Source organism: Micropterus salmoides, unplaced genomic scaffold (assembly GCF_014851395.1).
Source record: "Micropterus salmoides isolate LMB-PRFRI ecotype aquatic unplaced genomic scaffold, ASM1485139v1 Ms_hic_scaffold_2, whole genome shotgun sequence".
Taxonomy (NCBI): domain Eukaryota; kingdom Metazoa; phylum Chordata; class Actinopteri; order Centrarchiformes; family Centrarchidae; genus Micropterus; species Micropterus salmoides.
Window position 1 is genome coordinate 16,776,792 of NW_024041150.1, and position 16,082 is coordinate 16,792,873.

Consider the following 16,082-nt stretch of genomic DNA (forward strand, 5'->3'; position numbering starts at 1 on the left):
AACAATATGTCCCATTGATCTCAAGAGCTCGCACCTGACCAAAGGGAGTGCAGTGCACAGTATTTTAAATTTGATCACAAGTACTTATTAGACTAGTTATTAGATAATCTACAAAGCAGATTTTGTATCTGTTGAGCTGTACTGCACATTTGTAGGTATCTCAGTTTACAGAGGAAGACACTGTTGTCTGGCTCTGCAAGTATGAGGCTCCACAAGGCATTTTTTCTGCAAGCAGGGTGCTGATGTATAACACTGACAGAGTGAAATCAGTGTGATCTGTAAACAAGGTGCCAGTTTGAGAAGCGATGTATTTACTGCTGATGGGATTCTAACTAACTGCATTTCTACATATAACAACAAAACAATCATCACATTTGAAGAGAAATTAGAAAAGCTGTTGAGTGAAAGTAGAACAGCTTTTGTATGCTGTGTGGTTTCATTGCAGAGAGCTGAAGGCCAGTCCTTCTGTGGCTTTCGTTTCGGCTGATACAGTGTTTTCACCACAGTGGAAAGTTGCGGGCAGGGAGGGCACAAGACTTGTTGCTTACCAACATGTGCATGCAAACCCTTTCAGGACAGAAAGCTACAGCTTTTAATTGTTCATATACACATTCACTGTAAAAAGTATTGTGGATATGTTTTATCCTGCCCTTGAATAGAAATGTAAATGTTAAAGAAAGGAGGCCTCATGACTCTCTGCTTCATATCATAATTTATTTAACTAAGGTTTGACTTTAGATTCCTCATGATCTTCAGGTCAGTTGTGCTCACACAGTTGTGCTTTCTTTGCTTGTTAAACCAGTGACATGTGCGTCACTCACTCCTCCCTGCTTGCAAAATCTCCCTATTAGGACATTTAAAGTCATCAGTGTCCTTTGCTGGCTCCTCCTCTATCAAAACATGAAGGTATGGATATTCAGCTTTCAGGTTTTCTAGTTAGGTACGTGGGAGCTCAGCTCCCATCTGAGGGGGGTCTAAGTTCCAACGGAAGCAATTAAATCATTCATCTGTGGGGTACCCATTTCCAACCATTACTTTCAATCGCAAATAATGTATTTTTCATTGTAGATAGCATTAACAGTGGCACATACAAGTAGTCTAACAAAGACCCAGTGATCCATTTAGAACCAAAAAATCCACACGAAGGTTGGAGCAAAGCAAGCACAAACTACATGTGACAAACCACAATGATCCAACACAGACTGAACAGAACACAGGCATTAAGTAATAGAGCTAACGAGCAGAGGGGGAGTCAACAGGTGAAAGACATGAGGGACTAATCAGGAACAGGAACAAGCTTAACACAAACACCAGAATCTGACTACTACAAAATAAAACAGGAAGTAAAGCACACGGGAACACACCAGAACAGATCTACCAAAATAAAACACAAAACATGGAAAGACTGCAAAATCAGGGCAAACCAAACAGGAGACAGGACTACACCAAAACATGGAGACACGAGACTAAGGACACAGACCAAAATAATACAGTACACAGTACACAGACCAGGAAACACTAAACATGAACTAAAGCACAGGACTCAGAACTAAGATAAGGGACAAGACAGATACTAAGAAAACTTAAACATGCAAATGAACAAAAGACTAAACTTAGCTACAAAACCCTAAACATGACAAGATCAAATAAAGCTTAAAGAAACACAGAACCCAAAAACCAAACCCATGAAACCAGATTGTAAGTAAACTAGAACACAAAACAACAAACAAGGATACACAGAGAAACAGAGACTCAAAAACAGACTTAAATAGGATCAACAGAACACAGAGCACCAAATAGGACTGTGCAATTTGACTAAAATCTCATATCCTGATACAAGTCATTTCATATCCCAATAATGATACATATCCCGATACTGAACATTTTTGTAAATTCATTGTAACATGAATTATAGTGAACAACAACACAGCAAGTAATGTACCTAATGTTAGCTAAGTTGTGGGTTAGCAAACTGTAGGTACTTGCTGCTGCAACCTAACATAAAGCTAACATGCAGAGAGGGCATGACAGTCCCAGAGGCAGCACAGCAGATCCAGACTGCGATACTCACAACTCTCCTGCCGCTAAAGCCAACATCACAACAACAGCATGTCTTGGTGAACTAGAAAGTAAGCTGAATGTCCGTGGGAAAGTAATGTTACCTGACACAAATCATGGCTAGAACTGCTGATTTAATGTTGTGTTGCTCATCCATTAAACAGACGTATGAGCTCCTTGTTTTTGCTTGCATGGTCTGAGTCCTGCTGTTCAGTATTACCCATTTCAGAGTAAACTTGAACTCCATGTTTGCTTATTCTGAATGCAAATTTCAACAAACTGCAACACTGGCAAGTGTGGAGGAACGGATCTTTCCAACGATTATCCAAATTAAAACCAACTTCACTGCGGTGCAGTGTTTAATATGTTAAAATGTTGAATTTATGCCAATTAAATGCAAGATAGAGCATATATGTAAATAGATATGTTTTTCAATCATCAAACGATGTATATCGTCATATCGCACAGTCCTATTTCCAAATGAACTATGCTGCATGACTGTCATTACGACAGGATGGCTGCATTCTCCACCAGGCAGACACTATGGTGTGCAGGACAATACTGACCTAACTATAATGCAGTTTGAGACATGAGCATGGCCTCCAAACATGAACTCAGTTGGGAGAAGCCACTATGGACATTATCTTGTGTTATATAAAAGGTTGAAGTTTAGACTAGGTGAGTTATCATGCTGCCAATAAAGGCTGTCACTGACAATACTACCTACAAGCCTGGCTAGCTTCGGTTTCTTCTCTGAGAAACAAAAAAACGGCTAGCATGACAGCCAGCACAACTTTGGCTGCTATGGAGGATGTTAGTTCTCCCTGTGGGACCATCACAACACACTCAGACACACATTCACCTGCTTGCATGCAACGGTTACCTGACCTGCTGAAAGTGGGATGACCAAAAACTTTTTAGAAAGGAGCAGGATGAAGACTGAAACAGAACTTGGGGCACAATCAGTGGTGATCCTGGAAGGAAAAAAACCCTGTTTGCAAAGAAGGATGGGGTTGGATGCAGTGTGCATGATCAAGCCAAGACACGTTTACTCTGAGAAAAAGCTTGTCAGGTATGATGTTACTGGTAATTCAGCATTGTTGAACTGCAGTACTGCACTGAAAAACAGCCCTCAGGCAGCAGCAATGGAGGAGGAGTTTCTTCGAAAAAACCTGATCAGCATAGCCACTGATGGGGCAGCCGTGCTAACCGGGAGAGAGGCTGGACTCTTATCGCTTAGAATTAGTGGTTAATACCTCATTGAAGATGATGGCAGGCCAAGTATTTACAATAAGATAGGTGTCCAGCATTTTCAAGTTTCACAGTGGAAGTCATGCTGAAGGATTTCCTAGTATTAGCACATCACTTCTGCGAGTGAGGATGGCTTCTGTTCCAGTGTATAAACTGCAAAGTATACCGGTTTACATCAGACATCCACTGGATTCCTCGCTGATTTAACAACAATGAAGATGTGTTACGTGAAGTTCAGTCTCCCTAAAATTGCAGAAACGTGACACGTCCCTGGTTAATGTATGCTGACACGTCCACCAAACGATGGAGGTGCTCACTGCCATGGACCATGGAGGGAAACTGAGTTGAAAGTCAGAGAGGGCATCACCGGTGGCCAGTTCAAAGGGGTGAACTCACTGAAACTCACTTTAAAACAAGTCCCAATTACCCTTCCATCATCAGTCTCACCAGGTGTCTGGTTTCATCACTGCTACCAGCTCACCGTCACCCGTTAGTGAGCTGGTCAGCACTTTTGGTCAAAAGACAGGACAGAGCTTGTTCTACTTGGAGAATGTGTGAAGTGAGGAAGTTTGCTTAACTCCTCAAAGAGTCTACCAAAGAAGCTGTCAGTTCAGAGACTAGAAATTACTTTACTAGCCTACGAGTATTGTTTTACGTGCTGTATGAAAATTGTTGAACAACTGCTGGTTAAATGATGTATTGTATCATCCATCGGCTCTTGCCCTGGTTGCAGTAGACTACTGTATTAGACTTTGTTTTGACTGCTGCTTGTTTGTTTTGTATTATTATATTCATGAGACATCTTCCAGTTAGCAGAGCGCTTCATATGATAATCTGCTTGCTACTGTGTGCCGAGCAGTGTGTAAAATAATAACACTTTAATATGATACCATAAAGGGTGGAATTGCTGTCTCTCCTAGAGCGATGTGTCTTTATTGGCATATTTTAGGAAATTGAAACTTAAACTTTTGCAATATCACAGACGCTTAGGGCAAGTAGTGGGCTGCGCTGTATGTGTGAGAGATAGAGAAAGAAAGTGTTGGACCATGTAATGAGCAATGAAGTCTCTGTCTCTCTCTCTAGGTGTATTATTTATATATTTATCTCAGCCGGTAATGTTATTTATATCAGAGACCCCCACAAAGCTCAGATTAATGTTATCTTTACATTACGATTAAGGGCAAACTATTTAAATTTGAAAGACATTGAGAAGAAAGAGAAAGAGGCATGTGAGAACCACAACCAGGGATACTGGAAGTCAGTCAGACCGGAGGTGCTGATAATACTCATACATCATACTTAGTGCTAGTCGACATTCATTGAGACACTCAGGAGATAGAGTGGGTCATCCAGTGATCACAGGGTTGGCGATTCGACCCCCACTTCCTCCTGTCCACATGTGGAAATGTCCTTGGGCGAGACACTGAACTCCAAACTGGATGGATGAGTGGCAAAAACCTTTTAAACAGGTGGTATTATGCTCATTTTCAGGTTCAAAATCTTAATTAGGGGTTGTACCAGAACAGGTTTACATGGTTTAATTTTCAAAAAACACCATATTTTTCTCATACTGCACATTGCTGCAGTTCCTCTTTTCACCCTGTGTGTTGTACGCTCCGCTCTTGAGCTACACTGATGCATCTTACTTGTACAAAATCTTTGTTGGGAGTTGCATATGTGCAGTTCCCAGGTAAGGACCACTAGCCACTCAGAAGCAGAGAAGGGCGGGTCGTAATAAACAAGGTAGTGTGATCCAAATCAAAGCCGCTTCAGACTGCAACCGTAACCTAGCTGATGGTATAAGTTAATCTCAAGTCCACAACCACACAACATCATTGTTCCACGTCTTACCATAAACCACTACAAAAATCACCATATATAACTCAATTTTACCTAAAAATTGGCAAAACAATTTCATTACAACATATTCATTTGCTTTCAAATTGTTGTTAAATTGAGTGAAGATTGTTAAGTTGTCTATAGAACATAGAAACGATATAAATTCAGGTATATGTAGGTACGATGCAAATTAGCAACAAAAGGCATAAACGAGAAACCAGGGCTTGCAAAAGGTTCCCAGGTACGTATCGAATATGCACAAACAGGCATTGGGGGAATCCATGTGCTATCTTGGCTTGCAGTCTGCAAGGAAGAGGTATGATGCAAATTTGCGATAATCGGCGTCAACTGGTTAAACAAAATTCACAACCAATAAAGCATACTTACAGGTTGTGATTGTGAATTTCCAGGCCCAAACAGAGTCGGAGTTGCATCGTCTTATAGGACTAAACGTTGAACTCTTGCCGGTGTTCTGATGATCTATGCTACCTTGCTGAAAAATGCTACCATAGTGCAAATCGATAGACTCGACTCTACTGGGCCCTGCTCCGTTTTCCATTGCAGATAGTACCCAGATATAGTACGTAGCTTGTCATCATCGCAACGCTACACACAACTGCCGTGACGTAATGTTCAATGCGACACACACAAAAAAGTTTACAATATTTGGTGCTGAGAATAACCAAGTGCCAGTACTTACTGAGGCTGCAGAGAAGTAAAGCTGTTACCTAAGTGACATAAGTATAGAGGTTGACACATCATACATGCTTCTCACTGCCCTATGCATCGCCAAGAAAATCATCCTCATGAACTGGAAGGCCAAAAAGAATATATCACCCAATATAGCAATCTCCTTATAGACCACATTAGCATGGAGAGAATGTCTGCTTTAAAAAAAAACAAAGTGAGTGCCTGCCACGATGGCCCAGTGGGGCTCTGGGTGCACCGGTATGCCTGCCGAATGTGTGGGGGAGGTGACTTGAGGTGGCATGGGGGGCCCTTGCAAGGGGAGGTGTGGGTTTGTGTGCTTCGGGTTGGGGCTGCACCATTCTCCCCCACTGGCCGCCCCTCAATCTTAATCACACATTAGACACAAAGGGCTTGGGGGGTGGGAGGGGCACGTTGGGAGGAGTTGGGGTCTGGACCGGCCTCTGGTTGACAGGGTCGGGGGCCGCTGGCTCTGGGGTGACGGCCTCCGGCCGGACTGGGCTGGGGCACTGTCGGCCCTGGTTCTCCTGGCACGTTTCTCTGCTGTTCTCCATTGGGGCGGGGCGTGACTGTCCCCAAGACATCTGGTCCTTGCGCTTTAGGGTGTGCCCTGGCTACTGGCGTTCTTGCTTGCCTGTTGCTGGGGTTGGTGTGGCGCGGTTGTGGCATCTCACTCTCACTAACGACGACATTCTGTCACAGGCTTATGCACACATATACACACACGCACTCAGACACACACGCACACACACACACACACACACAAGGTCCATGGTTGGTAGAACTATTCTTTCTAAACTATTCTTTCCTGATCTTCTTCTACGCAGAAGATCACGAAGGCTCCTGGCCCTGACGGTGTGTCTCCATCCTTTAGTCATGCAGTCCTTTGAAAGACTGGTGTTTCACCTGAAGGACATGACAGGCCCCTTGCCGGACCCCCTGCAGTTTGCCTACAGGGCTAACAGGGCGGTGGATGATGCATACAACTTGGGACTGCATTACATCCTGCAACACCTCGACTCTCCAGGGACATATGCAAGGATCCTGTTCGTGGACTTCAGCTCGGCGTTCAACACCATCATCCTGGACATCCTCAGCACCAAACTCACCCAGCTCACTGTGCCAGCCTCACCGTACTCAACAGCCCTGTGTCTGCTGTGGAAACCTTCAGGTTTCTGGGTTCCACTATATCCCAGGACCTGAAGTGGAAGCCCAACACGGACACCATCATCAAGAAGGCCCAGCAGAGGATGTACTTCCTGTGTCAGCTCAGGAAGCTCAACCTGCCTAAGGAGCCAGTTCTACACAGCCATTATCCAGTCTGTCCTCTGAACCTCCATCACTGTCTGGTTTGGATCTGTCACCAAAAAGGACAGGAGCAGACTACAATGGACAGTTAGGACTGCAGAAAAAATAATCACTCATCATCACCTTATCATCACTCAGGAAGGTTTGTGGGACGTGGGGGTAGAGATGGTAGACACCTACAAGTTCCTGGGGATGCAACTCAACAACAAGCGGCCCCTCCCAACTTGGGATTTTTTTCTGAAATCTGATTGTCTCAACGGCACCATCAAATGAGTTTACTTTCCATCTGGGAGTTGAATCTCAATAGCCTAGGTTTGTGTGACAAGCACAACAGAGCAGGTAAATATGTCAAAAAGAAAGAAAGAGGAGGACAAAATGTGTGGTGCCGAAAAAATAAGAATTAAGTAGAAAACAATGTTGGCTCCGGAGGCAGCTAAATGCGCCGAATTAATCGACCTATATATATATATATATATATATATATATATATATATATATTATAAACAACAGTTGAAGGAAGAGGCAGAGGAACAGGAGGAGCTGCAGGAGAAGGACGAGGAAGAGAAGCAGCAGTATGAGGAGGAGGAGAAGCAGGAGGACAAGGAAAATGAACCAGAGGTACAGTGTCAGTGTGCAGGGCTGGGTAGGCAATCATATTATGCATAGATAGAATTAGAAAATGGATTATGGTTAGTAAAATTTATTACTGATGTTCTTCTCGTGCATATGTAGCTGTACAATCAGTAACAGCAGAGTCAGGTTCCAGCACAGGGGAAGCTGAGCCAGAGATAGGCTTACTAAGAGCTGAAGCTGAGGGATTTGATTTTTATGCATTTACACACATACTGCTCTATTTTATGGGACTGCATTGTAGTTTTTGATTATATTGAACTATTTTAGCATTCTGCCTGACCTGGTCTTGTTCAGTGCAGTGGTGTCTTGCTTATATAAACTCTCTGTCTCAATGTCCCGGGCTGGATTTTCAGTGAACTGGCTGCTACGGATGTTCTACCAGTCTGTAGTGGCCAGTGTCATCGTCTTTGCTGTAGTGTGCTGGAGAGGTGGCATTGGGACATATAGCGCCAACAAACTGGGCAAGCTAGTGAGGAAGGCTAGCTCAGTGGTGGGGAATCCTGTCTCTTTAAGGTAACAAAGTGTGGAGATACATCTGTGCAAGACTAGGCCTCACTGGTTACATTACAAAAACACAACTTCATTGATTTTGGTGAAACTGGATCATATTTAATGGAGAAAATATTTTCCGGTTTTCCAACTGATGTCCTCTGGCTGTTCTGCCTCAACTTTCGGTTCCTGATGGACAAATAGCTTTACTTGTTAGCAGTTACTTTAGCCCCAAACCACTGCTGGTGTTGTGTAGGACTATGGGACTAAGTGTGGTGTATTCAGTACGTGTTCAGTGTGTGGGGCTGTCTATGCCGTCTATGCTGCAAAGATTCCTCCATGACATCAAGAATGGAGACAAAGCAGGAGAAAAAATGAGCTTATGATCATATTGAAAAGACATGCAAAAGTGCGTTTTAAGGGACTTCTAAGAGAGCAGTATTCTCGGTCTGTGAGAATAGCAATGCCTTTGTTGTTTGTGCTCATGGCTGAAGTCTTCTTGTTGTGGAGACTTTATATTTGACTCATACAGACAATGTTTGTCACCACAGGGGGCCGGTGTATTCTATAGTTTTTCTCCCCCTCACTATTTCTCAGAAAAGCCTAAATACAGCAGCTACTTTAATTGTGTCATTAGCTAGTTTTCCCCTCAGTTATTTTCAGTTCACATTGTGCCGTCTCTTCCTGCCATATAAGTGGCATGTACCTCACTCACTCCTCCCCCAACAGACTTACCCTATAAGTAAGTGTCTCAGCCATCAGTGTCCTTTCTGAAAAGCTCTTTCATGTTCTTTTTCCTCTCAGACTAACAGCAGACAAAGTAATGAGGACAGATTCTTTGACAGAGATAGAGCCAAAAAACACAAGCTAGGAAAAATAGAATCATTTAACATTTATTATTTGCCAGTGACTTCTTCCACTTAGTACCCAAACACGAAATCAACAGCAGATTAATATCATAAAGCATCAGTTCCACTCTGAGCTGGCTGCAGTTCCAGTAGCTTTCTGAGTCTATCTGGTGGCAGCATACACAACATTTGGCTCCAGTTCTCTCTCAGATGCAGGCCTGCGGTTTCTTTTTGCTTTTGGCTGGAAGCTTAAAGCTGCGTAGTTCAGTTCATCTGAGCCCAGATTCTGTAAAACAGAGTATTTCACATAGTCACATACTGTATCACACATGCTGCAGCTGAGTTGCCAAAAATCCATACAATTGGCAGATTTGTGGGTTCTACCAAAAAGGGATCATTTAAACTAATATGAGTGTTAAACATAGTATAGCTTGGTCTAATTTAAATGGTAAAACACTGTTTTTGATATAATCCCTGTTTTCATAATTTACATTAAACCTAAGAAAAACTGTTGATTTAAACCAAGGTTGTATATACAATAGGATGTATGTCAGAGTGTATGACGAAAACCCATTAACAAAACTAAAATTGTTCCACCTTGCAGTGGTTTTATTTGAACTTTAAAATAACAATGTTGCAACTATTTGTTGTTTGCTACTGTACTACAAGCAAGTATATGCAATTGCATAGCAGATAGGCTCAATTGTCTCTTTCTTGACAATTCATCCTCTGGTGATGAAGCATTTCGGTGTTTCAGAGGGACGAAAAACAAAATCACCTTTGTGAAGACGGGAAAAAGTGTGTACAACTCTTGCATTCTCGCAACTATTTTTTACTTGAGGTTAAATATAACTATTATGCTGCCTGCCTAAATTTCCTCTTTGAAGCCGCCTGCAACTGCTTGGAACATCATTAACAGACTTATGTGTTTAAATGCAACTTTAAAACCACAGTTTATATAAATTAATTGTGAGTTCACCTTGTTTTCCTTTGGCTGCGGTTCTTCATTCAGAGCTAAATGGCAGAAGACAAATGTCTGATTAGCTAATTATTAGTGACCAAATACTTTGCTTTTACCATTTACAACAAATTATAAATCTACTGTACCTGTCTGAAGTTTTCTGATTTTAACAGCCAGAACAATTATGACTATAGTGAAGAAAACAGCCAGACCAGCCAGGATCTCACACATTAGGTTTGTCATTCCACCAGGCTCCTCTACAAGAACATTTATATAAATAAATTCTGTTATTAATCTGGTAGTTTTAGACATGATTAAGATTGAAATTACTGGCTGTATGGTAACTTGCACGATGAAAAAAATCTTGTGAGCAAAGGAAAACCTTACTTTCAGTCTTAAAAGCCACTTTATCATCAGATTCACCATTAATTTCACCTTTAAAAAATAAGGAGGTTAAATCATTTGATACATATTTATTGTTTGTTGTTTGTTATTATTATTATATTTTTACTGTGACATAACATGAGACATACTATAAACATGATGAGAAAAAGAGTTATCTGAAAGAGGTAAGGCTTGACTGCAATCTTACCTTTAATGCTTAAGTGTGTTGCACTGGCAATGACTGTATGTTTGTCCATGTAAAATCCACAGAAATACAGTCCAGAGTCAGATAAATCCACTTGTTTGATTTTAAGAAAGACAGTAGAAATGTTGGAGCTCATTTCAAAGTTTTGATTTTGAAATCCGTGACAGAATGAAACTTTGCCATCAGACTCATACATGGAGGAGATACAGCTGGGCTTGGTTCTGTTGATCAGTCTGAACCAGTCTGTCTGAGTTGGAGTTCTGGAAATGTTGGAGCACAGCAGAGTGACTTCTTCTCCACGCTGGACCTCCACAGTCTGAGACTCAGAAACTGAGACAGAGATCCAGCCTGAAACAAACAGCAGAGACAACAAGAGATTTATCCCTGAGCGTATAATGCAGCAGATACTGTAATAAGGCAACAACAACTATTAATTCAGTTCCAGTTTACAAGTTTGAATTCTGATGGTTTTATTATTTTGTGCTGAGAATAACCAAGTGTCAGTACTTACTGAGGCTGCAGAGAAGTAAAGCTGTTATCAAGGTAAAGCTCCTCATTGTGCATTTAATCGTGTCACTGCAAGATAAGTCTGTACTACTGAGCTCTTATAAAGGGTATTAGAGAGGCGGGGCGTCTTTTGTTTTTCATCTTTCCGCTAACACTGACCTGCCAATGCAATGTAATGCCTTTGCATGTATTTAAACCTGATGTAATTTCCAACAACATAAACTCTGAAATATGACTTTTGATACTAAAAACTCAAAATCTTATCAAATTGGAGTCTTCTTGTTGATGCTCAAATGTGTCTTGTTGACCCACAACGTAAAGCTTTTTCAAATTTCTGTCTGTTAAAGGCCATTCAGTTGCTTTTCCATTTACTTGAAAAATCAGTTGTGGTTGCATGTACCTGTTGTATTAAGTGGAGTAGGTTTTGAGACGATCACTGCTCAGGGCATCTCCCGTACAGACAACCAGACCAGCCCGACCAAGCCTCACCTTGCTCCTCGCTAGGCAGGTCTGGTCGCAGGAATATATAAAATATTGCTCAGGCTAACTCAGCAACTGGAAATCAGAGAGTGATGTGCCGTCATTTTTTCTGAGACCTGGTTCCCCAGCTCTGGCAGAACACGAGACTCCGTAAAGACCAGAGGAGGCACTCTATGTGTTTACATCAGTGGTGCTCAAATCTAGTCAAACCAGATGGCCATTGGGTTACCTGTGGAATTTTTATTGTTAAGATGTTAGCCATATTATCAGTTGTTTACATTCCTCCAAGTACATATTACAAAAAATACTATAGGACTGTATGAGGTCCTCAGCAGTCACAAGACACAACAACTGGATGGTGTTTTTATTGTAGCTGGTGATTGTAAGCACACAGATCCTAGAATTGTTTTACCTAAATTCATGTCCACATCCCCACCAGGGCACTGTACCATGAAGCAAATTCAACATACCCAGGATATCTTTTCATTATCTGCCGTCTCTAACCCTAACAATTGTGATTAGGCTCTGCGGTCACACCTCTACCCCTGTAAGTAATTGAACCACATTGTGGTACAGGCCCCAGGGGAACACATACCCTGGATCATAAACACAAACATTTCTGGCAGCTACAAAACCCAATTTTGGTCTATCATACCATATATGTCTGTTTCTTCTGCCTACTTAACACCCAGCTGATGAAAAGGGTCAGACCAACAGTAAAAACAGTCTAAGTGTGGACAGATGAGGCTACAGCAGCCCTACAGGACTGTTTTGAGTGCACAGATTGGAATATATTCAGCGAGGACGCCACCCAGCGGAATCATCAGTGACATATTACAGCAAATGTGTTGATACCAGTTTGTGATTCTTTGAGATTGAAAGAGTGTTTTTCAAAGCCCTTCATCAGAATGGGGGTGAATGCCACAGCGCAATGGTGGCTGTCTTGAAACAGGAGCGAACAATCTCCTCTGACAGTTATACATTAAAATTTGTAATAACATCAACTAGCTGATTGGCACATATTTTTAGTTCACGGCCAGGAATGTTATCAGGCAGCTTCACCCACATTATTCTCAGCAGGACTCTCCTCACATCAGCTTTGGATACTGATGGTGGCTGCTCTTCTGTAGGTCATGTAGACTTTACAGCTGACTCTTTGTTGAGGGACCGAAACGAGCATAAAAGGTGGAAAGCCCATATGGTAATGTGGCCTCACACATGAAGCTTCCGCTTTTGTATCCTGTGATGTTTTTGATCGCCTGCCACATGTCTTTGGTGTTGTTCATTTTGAGGTCTCAGCCTACTCTCTGCTGATGTCTCCGCTTTGCCCTCCTTGATACCAGCTTTCAGTCTAGCTCTGGTGGTGCTATTTCAACATATTCTCACTGTCAATTCGTCACATATGGACTCATGTTCAAGACCCACTGGCCTCAGTTTGTAACGCACTGGGAAAGCCCTGTAGTGTCAGTTTTGCATGCTAAAGGTAGGTGTAGGATATTTAACATTAAAGTCTAAGTGAGGAATTGGTTGGGGTGGACAGTGGGCCAGAAATCAGACTTTCAGCCAGGAGACCGGTTGTTACTAACTTCCAGTGGAAAGTCCAGGGGAGGAGGAGGTTAGTGAAAATAATAAAACCATTCCAGGTTGAGGGAAGCAAGCAGACAGATTTATCGGTATAGGTTGGGTTTATTTACGATTTAAATTAACCAAGGTATTCTCAAAAAGGTGCCCAGTTTAAGTTACGGTTAGACAACACGCCAGCAAACTTAAAAGTTAGCTTACAAAAAAAATGAATGCCACCAAGGGGAAATTAATACAATAACAATTACCACCCTCCCTCGGCCGAAAAGAATAAACCCAAGCATGAGGATTGGACTTAATACATGCTACTACAGGGACTCCACGAACGCCACTGTAGTGTCACCACTACTGGCTCTGGATAGAGAACTCACCTCTACATTCATGCAAGCTTTCAGTTTGGGGAAGGATTGTATTGTCTTAGTGATCACCACATGTGCACGGCCCAGGACAGGAGGGCTCTGCATGGGGTGCAGATCACACTGCTTAGAAGATTTTTTGTGCGCATCTGGCATCAATGATATCGGTGAGGTGAGGTCCCTGCACAGAGCCCAAAGGATTCTAAAAGAAAGTATTTTCAATTCAATTCAATTTTTCAATTCAATTTTATTTATATAGCGCCAAATCACAACAACAGTTATCTCACAGCGCTTTTCATAAAAGAGCAGGTCTAGACCGTACTCTGTGATGATATTTACAGAAGCCCAACAGTTCCCACCAAGAGCAAGCACTAGGCGACAGAGGCAAGGAAAAACTTCCTTTTAAGAGGCAGAAACCTCGAGCAGAACCATGGCTCAGGGTGGGCGGCCATCTGCCTCGACCGGTTGGGGTGAGAGAGAGAGAGAGAGAAAGAGAGAGAGAAAGAGAGTGAAAGAGAGAGAGAGAGAGAAAGAGAGAGAGAGAGAGAGAGAGGGATGTAAGGGGAGAGAGAGGGGAGGGAGGCAGCCTACACAATATACACACAGAGGTACAGACAGCGAAGGTAATGTTGCTATAAACTAAATGGTACAGATATTTATAATAGTGTTAATGGTAACCATCGTAATGTTAATGATTATAATAACAATAAGACTAGCAACAATAGTCGTTGCAGTAGAGGGTGTCGAGCAGGAACACGGGGGCAGCAGGCGACCCGCAGCCACAGATCCAGACTCCACAGCTCCAGAGCCAGAAAACCTGCAGGAAGTGATAGGAGGAGAGAGGAGAGGGACGAGAAAGCACAAGACTACCAGAAAGGGGAGAAGTTGTGTTAGTAACATGCAATAATGGGATAAGGTTGCATACAGAGGGAGAGAAAGTAGAGGAGAGAGGAGCTCAGTGCATCATGGGAAATCCCCCGGCAGTCTAGGCCTATAGCAGCATAACTAAGGGATGGTTCAGGACTACCTGAGCCAGCCCTAACTATAAGCTTTATCAAAGAGGAAAGTCTTAAGCCTACTCTTAAATGTGGAGATGGTGTCTGCCTCCTGAACCCAAACTGGAACCTGGTTCCACAGGAGAGGAGCTTGATAGCTGAACGCTCTGGCTCCTAGTCTACTTTTGGAGACTCTAGGAACCACAAGTAACCCTGCATTCTGGGAGAGCAGTGCTCTGGTGGGGTAGTAAGGTACTATGAGCTCTTTAAGATAAGATGGTGCCTGACCATTAAGAGCTTTGTAGGTAAGAAGAATGATTTTAAATTCTATTCTGGATTTTACTGGAAGCCAATGCAAAGAAGCTAAAACAGGAGAAATGTGATCTCTTTTCCTGGTTCCTGTCAGAACACGTGCTGCAGCATTCTGGATCAGCTGAAGAGTCTTAATGGACTTTTTCGAGCAGCCTGATAATAAGGAATTGCAGTAATCCAGCCTAGAAGTAACAAATGCATGGACTAGTTTTTCTGCATCATTTTTAGACAGGATGTTCCTGATTTTCGCAATATTACGTAGGTGAAAAAAGGCGGTCCTTGAAATTTGCTTAATGTGGGACTTAAACGACATGTCCTGATCAAAGATAACTCCAAGATTCCTCACAGTGGTGCTGGAGGCCAAGGCGATGCCATCCAGGGAAACTATATCTTTAGATAATGCGTCACGGAGGTGCTTAGGCCCCAGAACAATAACTTCAGTTTTATCTGAGTTTAACATAAGAAAATTACAGCTCATCCAGGTTTTAACATCCTGAAGGCACATTTGAAGTTTAGCTAACTGATGAGTTTCATCTGGCTTGATCGATAGATATAACTGAGTATCATCTGCATAACAATGAAAGCTTATGGAATGTTTCCATAAGTACCCACCCCAACCACCGCCTGTTGAAGCCTTCTGGTGTTTGGCAAGAGTTACTGTTTCCACTGTCGTACCACAAGACTCCAGAGCAGCTTCTTCCCTCAGGCTGTTAGATGTAAATGAAGCGTGTGACTTAAACATCACTTGTGACAGCAAAGACGAAAAGTGGCAGCAGACGAAAACATCAGATATGTGTGGAATGATGAGGAGATGGTAAAATTCTCAAATGAATCCAAAAAACCATACTTGCTTGCTGCCTAGCCAACCAAATCACTTGCTTTGATATGCCTTCTCCAGTAGCTACAGCACCCAATACAATATGTTCCTAAAGCATCTATGAACGGAATTTTACAATGTAAAGAATATTGTGGCAATAACACATGAGCAGCCCATTGCTAAATGAGGTAGGGTAATCCTACATATATAGGGATATTTTGTCTCTCCTTATGTCATTCAAAACTCATTGGTTTCTGTATACATAACAACTGGCAGCCTTCTGAGTGAAAGCCAAGATCAGTTTCACAGGGTCCATTGGTCCTAGCTATACAATTAGAGAAAATCATTTC

At 42.3% G+C, this 16,082-nt stretch overlaps 1 protein-coding gene across 1 annotated transcript; it reads right to left on the bottom strand.

Moving 5' to 3' along the window:
- Positions 1–9,201: 9,201 nt before the first annotated feature.
- On the bottom strand, positions 9,202–11,251 carry LOC119912473. The gene is made up of 6 exons (XM_038731684.1): positions 11,196–11,251; positions 10,688–11,032; positions 10,483–10,530; positions 10,242–10,352; positions 10,114–10,148; positions 9,202–9,420 (listed from the first exon to the last, which is right to left on the bottom strand). Exons 1-6 carry the CDS (start codon positions 11,239–11,241, stop codon positions 9,298–9,300), a joined length of 708 nt encoding a protein of 235 aa, XP_038587612.1. The 5' UTR covers positions 11,242–11,251; the 3' UTR covers positions 9,202–9,297.
- Positions 11,252–16,082: the final 4,831 nt, after the last annotated feature.

Coding starts and splice junctions, on each gene's coding strand:
- LOC119912473 (XM_038731684.1), bottom strand. CDS start 11,241: ATGAGGAGCTTTACCTTGATAACAGCTTTACTTCTCTGCAGCCTCA. Junction 11,033..11,195: donor TTTACTTCTCTGCAGCCTCA/GTAAGTACTGAC, acceptor TGTTTGTTTCAG/GCTGGATCTCTGTCTCAGTT. Junction 10,353..10,482: donor AGTGGCTTTTAAGACTGAAA/GTAAGGTTTTCC, acceptor ATGTTCTTGTAG/AGGAGCCTGGTGGAATGACA.